The 9682-nt window shown below is 41.7% G+C and overlaps 1 protein-coding gene across 2 annotated transcripts; it reads left to right on the top strand.

Annotated features, from left to right (window-relative positions):
* Positions 1–204: 204 nt before the first annotated feature.
* LOC123052903 (RNA-binding protein 1) lies at positions 205–5581 on the top strand. 2 transcript variants are annotated; one of them, XM_044476263.1, is made up of 3 exons: positions 205–617; positions 907–1774; positions 5210–5581. In XM_044476263.1, exons 1-2 carry the CDS (start codon positions 354–356, stop codon positions 1765–1767), a joined length of 1125 nt encoding a protein of 374 aa, XP_044332198.1. In that variant the 5' UTR covers positions 205–353; the 3' UTR covers positions 1768–1774; positions 5210–5581. The 2 variants fall into 2 exon arrangements, with proteins under 2 accessions (XP_044332198.1, XP_044332197.1); XM_044476262.1 differs by having other exon boundaries at positions 221–617; positions 5213–5581.
* Positions 5582–9682: the final 4101 nt, after the last annotated feature.

The raw sequence follows: 9682 nt of genomic DNA on the forward strand, positions 1-9682 counted from the left end.
GAGGTACCCAAAAAAAAGAGTAGCGAGGAGGGAGACCAGCCCACGAACGCCCTAGTCAACACGGAGCCCGCCATGGTCAACGGACGCGTCTCCATCGCCCCGAAACCCAAACCGAAACGCACTCCTCGAGTCCACCAGTCCAAGTCCACCTCACCCTAATCCCCCAGATCCACCCCCCCTAGATCGCATCCCAGCCGTCTGTCCAATGCTAACCCCTCTCTCGGAAGCTAAAACCCAGCGCAACAAATCAAATTTAACCCAGGTCGCGCACAAATCCGCCGCGCACGCACACAACCTCCATCTCTTCCCCCCTTCCGCAGAACCCTAGCTGTCCACAAGTCTCTTCGTCGGCGATGGCGGCGGCGGAGAACGCCGGGGACGTGGCGGCGGGGGAGAGCCGCAAGCTGTTCGTGGGTGGCATCCCGTCCTCAGCGCAGGAGACGGAGCTGCGGGGTCACTTTGCCCGCTTCGGTGCGGTGCGCTCAATCGTCGTGATGCGGGACAAGGAGTCGGGCCACGGCCGCGGGTTCGGGTTCGTCGAGTTCGAGGACGAAGAAGCGGCCGCCAAGGCGCTCGGCGATGGGGAGAGGCCCAAGCACTTCATCTGCGGCCGACTGGTGAGTTCCCTCGATCTCCTTCTTCTTGAGCGTGCAAGACAAAGGTTGGAAGTTGATTTTAGTTTGTGGATACTCACTAGTATTTACGAACTTGGGTAGGCTCTCATGGCTGGGCAAATTGATTGGATTATTACTTGTACTGTCGCGGGCTCACCTTGTTAAACTGCCGCGCAATGTAGGAGTACGACATATTTTTTTTTTTGCAATATCTGAATTGGTTCCTATAGATTTTTTGTACTAGGGTGGCGATAGTCATTAGTTACTCAGTTTTGTGTTTTTTTGTGTGCAGGTGGACGTTAAGAGGGCGCGTGCTAGACCTCCTCGGAACTTGGGCGAGCAACCTGTGCATCAACATCAGCATCAGCATCAGCTGGAACAGGGTCCAGTTCAGGGTCACCAAGACGCTGGGGACAGTACCGAGGCCAGTAGTGACAGTATGAGCTATGCTTCAAAGAAGGTATTCATTGGTGGTTTGCGTGACAACATCACAGAGGAGGAGTTCAGAGCTTACTTTGAGGCGTTTGGCACTGTAACAGATGTTGTTGTGATATACGACAGCCTGACAAGCAGGTCAAGGGGTTTTGGTTTTGTCACCTTTGATTCCGAGGAAGCTGTGAGAAAGGTGATGGGGCAAAGCTTTCATGACTTGAAAGGGACAAGGGTGGAAGCAAAGATCGCTATCCCCAAGGATGCTCAGTATTACCGTAATGGCCGAGGTCGTGGCTCAAGAACCTTTGGCGGAAGGGGTCCTGTTGGCTTTGATGGTTCAACATACCAACCGTACAATAACCGACATGGTTTCTACAATGGCTATATGCCACAACCTGTTCCCACACATCCCTACTATCATGGCCTCTATTTTGGTATGGGAGGCAATCCCTATGCAAATGCATATCCAAACCATGCAGTCATGGCAAATGTTCCAAACATGGTGGCAAGGCGTCCAGTATATAGCCCATATCCCCCAATGTATCCTGGCTATGGTTTTGCATACAGAAGTGGTTATGCGGGTGCTGCACCTTCTGTTCAGTATGGCGTTAATGGTGGCAGGGATTACATGAATGACCAAGACTCTATGGATGTACAAGAACTTGACAGCACTGCTACCATTGCTACAAAGTTTGAATACATGAAGCTAGGTTCACAATGACGTTCTGGTAAGTTACTCGTATTATTATTAGCCAGCCTGGTTTTAATCTTTACTCTTAACTCCGATGCAGCACATTACATGTATTCTTGTTATGTGGAACTGCAGCAGTTACTCGTTGATTTGGTTAGTATCGTTTATAACTCAGGCCCGTTCTTTTGGCAACTTAAAAAATAAGCCGCCTCCTCCCCAGCTTTTTCCATAAGCCAACTCTCTTATTCATTGGGGATTCTAAACTAGTTATGGGATAACTAATTTAGAAGTCTCAACAAATTTAGAGGGCGGCTTTCTTTTTAAGCTGGAGAGAGGCAACTTATTTTTTAAGCCGCCCAAAAGAACTACACTTTAGTGTGAGATCTTTGAATCTGTGTAGGCTCTCATGTTTATTCATTATTTTTTTGTAAAAAGAATTTGGGAACACATAATAATCCAAATTATGTAGGGAGCTGTTAAATGTAGTCATTTTCCAATGAACAGTTCTGGCTAGTTATTCAATTTGAATAATGGATAGTAGTTAATTTAACTACCTGAATGTTTGAAAAACCTGCACTGATCAATTATGATGTTTTAGGTTATCTCATGAAAAATTCTCAATCCAAGTTACTCCCTCCATTCCTAGAGACAAGGCGGGAAACTTTTCTCCTAGCATTCTTACTAAGCAGGCCACACTTCTATTTTTTCAACTAATCCGTCTAATATACCTCTTCACGCCACACTCTACTCCTCAAAGATGCGCTGGGCTGCTGGCCTTAATTTCATTGTTAAGTGTCCACCTTCTCTTGCTGTTACTAATGGTCAGTGCCAACCTGTGTAGAGCTAGCTGCCTCTGATTGGTCATGCATGGGCTCAGCAATAACACTTGCTCAGAATGGCTAATGAATGCAGCCTGCAAGCGCGGCTAGCAAGAATAATGATGTTCGTAGTGTCTTAATAACTGGTAACTGCTTAGAGGGTGATCTACCAGGGGTAAAAGGGTCCAAAACTTTTAAACGCTTAGCTGTCTTGACTTTGCAGAAAAAGTTTCACTCCTTTCTAGGAATGGAGTGAGTATTTGATATGTTTCCTTTTAATTGTTTATTTATCCTCATCTACCTATTTGGTAATAGTATATCATTGCAAGTAAAAACAGGCATCCATAAAAATAAATTTAGGCACTCCTCCCTCCTTCTCTTAAAAAAAGGCCTATAATTTTTTTCTGAAGTCAATTGGTGCCAAGTTTGACCAAGTTTGTAGAAAAAACTATCCAGAACTGTGATATCAAATTGATGCCATTAGGTACATGGCAAAGCATATTTTCATATTATATCTATTTAGTATTGTAAGTGTTGATAGTTTTCCCTATAAACTTGGTCAAACTATGCACTGTTTGACTTTTGAAAATTATAGGCCCTCTTGAGACACGGAGGGAGTACTATTTATTGCATTTCATGCTCTTTATTTGAATAATCTAATAATCATTGCATGTAAAATGCAGCATAAATGTATGATTTTAGAGATTGCTTTGCATAAAGGCATATGATAAAATCAACCATTTTTTTAGTCTATACTCCCTCCGTACCAAAATACTTGTCATGGTTTTAGTTAAAATTAAAATCAACCATTTTGTAATCATTTTTTAATCTATACTCCCTCCGTACCAAAATACTTGTCATGGTTTTAGTTCAAATTTGAATTAAAACCACGACAAGTATTTTGGAATGGAGGGAGTACACTGGATTTGTTAGATGGAGAGATGGGGTGGGGGGAGGGGGGTTAAGCTTCAATTCAATCCTTGAAATAGAGTTCTTGGAATGAGTTTCTTAGAGTACCTGGTTCAACATCAATCCTCTAGTGAAACAAATGGTCTTCTATCTCTTTTGTTCTGTGTCAGTCACTCCTGAATATGATTTACTACCATTTGGTAATTTGATAAAATAGTGACATGTTATGTTAGCATCAACACATCACTAGTTGGAAATCAAGGTCAAGAACTATTATAACATCATAAGTTGTGATTTCATTTGACTGAAGCCGTCAATGGTGAACTGAACAGATAAACAGGATATTCTGTAGTTTCAACTGGTGTTTATTGGTGAAATGGCAATCAGTTGACTATATGCCTGTAGGAATTGATTGAATTATACATGACTTGAGACTTGAGACTTGAAATATAAGTCTTTTTTAGAGATTCCAATACAGACTACATAGGGAGCAAAATGAGTGAATCTACACTCTAAACTATGTCTATATACATCCGCATGTAGTTCATATTGAAATCTCTAAAAAGACACATATTTAGGAACGGAGGGAGTATTGTTTTCCAGATATTGCAGGCCTGTGCTACAATTGTTTGTATTTGCACTGTGTGCGATGTATGGTCGTACCCTTAGCTTGCTTGATAGTTCATGGGATATGGCAATATGTTTTCCTGCATTTATGCCAATTCACTTTTTATTTCTTTTGTGCTTAAATTAGTATGTAGCCTTGTTGAAATAACCTTAAAATAAAAAAGGTTGTCAGCATGTGATATTATCCATGTGCCTGTTAGCAACCAAAAACTGTTAGTACGTGGATTCATGTTTGTTTAGAACTTCCCAAGGTTCTTTTTTGTAATTCTCGTGTCGCAATTATGAAAGCATTGTCTAAAATATGCTGTCTTGGTTAGCTATTCATGCAGTTTTAGTTACTTGGAATTAGTGACTTGCATAGTTATGTGCACATACGTAGAGGCACAAAATTTCCAATAAAGGCCAAGCTTGCCCATGCGCACAGACCTAGAGGCACAAGATTATGGTTTTTTAAATGGCGGTTGATGCCCCATGATAAATGACATGTACAGTTACTCGACCTTTTTTACCATGAAGATGAACATACGGTGTGAAAAGTGTGGAGTTACTCTGTACTTGTATAATACTCCCTCTGTTTTTATTTACTCCACGTATTAGCTTTGTCTCAAGTCAAATTTATAAATTTTGACTTAGTTTATAGGAAATTTTTTGACTTAGTTTATATATATATCCAAAGCATCTTATATTTGTGAACGGAGGTAGTACTTGTTATTGTAAATGTTCATTCATATTATTTCCCATAAAGTTTGACTTACAACGAAGCTAATATGCAGAGTAAATAAAAACAAAGGGAGTACTTTGTACTGAACTCTTTAAATTTCTGGCATAAACTAACTGTTCAGCATGTTTGCTTTTGTAAACTCACAACTAATTTTTTTCTCTTGAATGTGTAAATTCAATAGTTAAATTTTTAGAAGATTATAGTGAAGCTTAAAACTAAATGAAATGCAATCATAAATGAGGATATATATTTTTAGTCTTGTGCTTGCCGGTTTGTCCATAATCACTGTACTGAAACAATGTTGTCTTAAATAATTGCCCCCATGATCATATCTTTTTTAATCAGGTTTGGCTGATATCAAAATAGATTTCAAAGGTTGCATCTTTTCTTTTGTTAGCAGGGCAATTATTTCTACACTGATGACAGCGGAAGTCGCAACTGTGAAGACATGAGCTGAGATTCTTTGGTTGACAAGTACATCATTGGAAATTATCAACTTACCCCCATTCCTTGTTTCAACTGCATGTAGACTGAAAACATTCAAGTTCCAACTGGCTGTTGAGCTCACATGCCTTGTACCAATGCTTAAATCCTTTTAATGTATCAGAATCAGAACATTTGATGTCGTGCAGTCTCGGTTCTGTATGGGTGCTGGCATGTATGTAACCGGCGCCACGATCAATTGTTGTGCAGTGCCTTTATGGTTGGTTGTTGGGTAGCAAACTGAATCCACGTGGTCCATCTGCTATCTTCATTCATATCCGGCAGATACATTGATGTCCCGAATGTGCAAAAGAGGGGTGTTTCTGTCAAGCTCACTTGCTCTGTTTGATGTGTAATGTGCGAGAGGGAGATGACTAGAGGAGAGTGACAAGATGCTTGCTACTAGATGCACTTGTACCAGCTACTACCACTACTATAAGTTGTAGGTTTCTTGTAGGCCCACAGAAGAAGGCTAGGGAAACAAAAGACCCAGCCAGGGGAGGAAGCAGTGACCCCTTGTCATTCTCTGTCCCTCTAGCTCTAGGCCTTGTCCTGAAGTCCTTCTCTCCGCATCACATGTTGCTATCGAATCATACATACCCCATGGTAGGTTCGTAGGAGCAGCATGTAGGATTGGACGGATTGATGGATGAATGCTGCTTTAAGATAGAAAAGATGGGAGGGATGCTTGATGAGTTTGATAGATGTATGACACCATAATGTCAATCTGTATTTTGGGGGGGGTTGGTGGCAAATTTGACAATTTTGACTTATAATCGAAATCAAATCACAGAATGAACTGGTTGCGAAACTATTTCACTCCCCTGACCCTTTTGTGTAGCGCCCGCCACGCCGGCGCCACACCCTACTGTGCAACGCCTCCCAGATAGGCGCTACACGGCCAGCGTCGCACCCATATGTGCCCAAGTCAGCGTGCAGCGCCTGAGAGCTAGGCGCCACACTACACAGTGCAACGCCTAGCTCCCGGGCGTTGCACTGCGCCAAGGGTCAGCCGCGTGAAATAGTTTCGCAACCAGTTCATTCTGTGATTTGATTTCGATTATAGGTCAAATTTGTCAAATTTGCCGGGTTGGTTTGGTCTTTGGTGTTGCCCTGTTGAGATGACACCATGATATTTAGTGCACCTTTTGGTTACTCCACTTGTTTATAATTTTCTTTCCTTCGGGACAAGTCTAGTAGTACTTGCAGAAGTGAAGCTTCTTTGTAGGAGGGAGCCCCTTGGACACGCCCCACCCAAAAACCTCTGGTTTCATCACTCCAAAGGTTAATATTCCCTCTTCTTTTGATGCCAGTTTGGTAGGGCCAGCTTGAGTTGAAGATAGTGTTTGTGACTTGTGAGAGAAAAAGATATGGGGAGCAATGTTTTTTTGTTTTACTCTCTATGCAGGGCAACTGCATCAATCTTTTCAGAGGCTGTAGGGTTAAGCTGAGCAGCAATGGCAAATGCGATTGCCTTTACTTTCTTGAGAGGGAAAGTGCACCCATTAACTAAGGGCATCGAGTATTACTGGCAGTGACAGGTGATCCAAGATAGCTTTTGTACATTTTGAGAATGTAAGAAAGTAGTTTTGACTGCTCTTGTTAGCCTCAAGGTCCACACCAAGGTTTATTTACAACCTTTTTTTATCATTGAAAGGTAGTATATGAGACGCTGAAAGACTCCCAACAAACATTATTAGCACTTGTCAGAGCACAAAATAAAAGTCTTACCGCTGGTGCTTTTACCTAGCAAGTCTTGATCACAGTTTGTGCTTTTATAAAAGGCTCCTATTGCTGGTTTAAAGATGCCGGCAATATGGTCAGTACTCAGAAGCATGCTATTCATGGAAAATCATGATAAGTTCACTTTAGTCCGTTTGTTAGGATGGTGATCCCAGGTAGGATGATTTCTTCTTTTGACGGTATTCAACAAGATTCGCATATACAGCTCTGTCGGATTCATTTTCTAAAGGATTGGTTCTACCGGATTTTGAGAAGTGTCATGCTCCCTCTGTAAAACTAATATAAGACTATTTAGATTAAGTAGTGATCTAAATGGTCTTATATTAGTTTAAGGGAGTACATACATACAAATAGAATGAACAACGTGACTATGAAATACATTGGAGGTCTATGTGGAAGCAGGAAAAAAAAACTATGGACCTTCCACTGTTCGAGATAGAGACGCATCAGGTAGAAGGTACACTGCTAGCTACATATAGGTGGTGGCATGGTGCATACACAACAATGGTGGAGACAGAGACCAGGTCTCTTCTAGTTTCAGATGAATTAATAAACCATGCATGCATGGTAGCAAGTGAGCCATGCACAGCCATCAGCCATGTTACATTTTCCAGTGAAATATCATGTGTCCATGCAGATGCATGGTGCCCCTGCTGCTGCTGCTGCTGCTGCTGCCACTCTTATCTCCATCAGCATCCAGCACGCAGCAGCATCTTTTGAGCAGTATATATACACAGTTTTTGTCCTCAACTAGAAACTCTGCAAGCCTGCTAGCAAATTAATTGACGAATGTACAAGGGTAACCTACTGTTTCTCCTTGGCAGCTTCAGAAAGGAAAAAAGATGGTTTTCTCTCTCTCTCCTTCTATTGTTCAAAGCTCACAAGAAAATGAAATTTTGAACAACTAGCAATCTAGCAATAGCTCCTTTTCTTCAACTTCTGCCATCTTCTGGTCATATATGCGTGCATATATATGGGTCCTAGCTAAATCATTTTACAAGGGAAACCTAATGTTTCACCTTGGCAGCTCCAGACAAAATCTACATTTTTCCATTTTCTTTCTCTTAAAAAGAACATAAATAAATTTTGAGCAACCTGAGATGTTCTTTAATTTTTTTTGCCTAGTTTCGACCATGTTTGTATACCCGGAAAAAATGTTTATATAGCAAAAAGTATTCATAAATGAGCACTCATTGGATAGAAAAGAAGGTACCCGCTATATTTTCCATTTTAGGCCTCCTTTGGTTTGTAAATATTTTATAGGAATTCTATAGGAAAAAAAAAAATTCTTTTGAGCCCTTCGGTTTGTAGGAATCGATTCCTATTACTATGGAGGATTGGTCCATATCCTTCACATTTGAAAGGTAAAAAAGCATTAGCTCAGACCTAATGGAAAAATTCTTATCCTTTGAACTACTCCCTCCGTAAAGAAATATAAGATAGTTTAGATCATTAATACAGAGGGAGTAAATGACATCTTCTTTCCTATGAACCAAAGAAGGCCTGAATCTTGCTTGATTCATACAAGTCTAATCCATGAACAGCAAAAGAACTCGGAGATGGTTCATCAGTGGGCAGGACATGCAGGAAGGAAATGGTACGCAAAATTGAACTGCCATCAAATCAGCTTTGGATGCGGAATATATTTGGTGCTGAAATTCAGAGCCTCAGAAATTGTGGGGTATCTTGGTTGAGAGTGCTTGGCAGGAGAACAGGATCTAGTGGCATGGGAACTAGTCCTCTCTCTGTAGGCCATTCTTCTATCTCTCCCTCACTCTCTGAGGGTTCTGAATTAAAAAATAAGTACGTGCATATACAACAAGAGAGGGAAATTATAATAAACGACAGTGAAATGTAAAATGAAGTTAGGAAAGAGCTCCTGGTACTAGCATAAGGAATAACCAAAGTGAGTGTTATGGCGCTGCTAGAAGGAGGGCGCGAGAGGGCCGGCCGGGGGGCCTTTTTGCCCACGGCGGGGCAAGAGGAAAGGAATTTCCTTCTTAATTCTTGCTTCCTTAGATTGATACATCTCCTCCCCTTATATAGAGAGATTTACTTGACCCCTAAGCAAGCGACTCTTATCTCTAATTAACCCTAAGACTAACGGGCTATACCACCAGTCCAGGCCCATTAGGCCCCATTACGTACTCTAACAGTGAGTTTATCTTAATGCATTACCTAGGGGAGGGGGTAAAAAGATCTCTGCTCCTTGGCATTCATCTCTCTCTCTCTCTCTCTGGCTGCCTTGTTTCCTGCCATCTTTTATCAGAGTGGGGAATGTGGAGGCATGCATTGCACAGTGCTGGGTTAGTGTGTCCATTATCCACCCTTTTCAAGCAGGACGAAGGACATGCCACTTTGCTCTCCCCTGAGCAAGTTGGACGATTTTTTTTAAATATTTTTGCCAGAACTGGGGCTCTTAGGCATGTCCATTTATGCTTAACCCTAACCCCTCGTCCAGTTCCATCGCCCACTAGCGTGTTGCCATCTGCGTATGTACTCCTCTCCTGTCACGCATCATGCATTAGATTGTCTCCCCTTTTTACTGACCGAGCTTGTCATCCATTTTTAAAATGAAGTTCAGGCCCGAAAGTTCAGAATCTGAAATGGGTTTGCCTCACGAGATGTTGAGTCGCTTTGTTAC

Source organism: Triticum aestivum, chromosome 2D, assembly GCF_018294505.1.
Source record: "Triticum aestivum cultivar Chinese Spring chromosome 2D, IWGSC CS RefSeq v2.1, whole genome shotgun sequence".
NCBI classification, from domain to species: Eukaryota; Viridiplantae; Streptophyta; class Magnoliopsida; order Poales; family Poaceae; genus Triticum; species Triticum aestivum.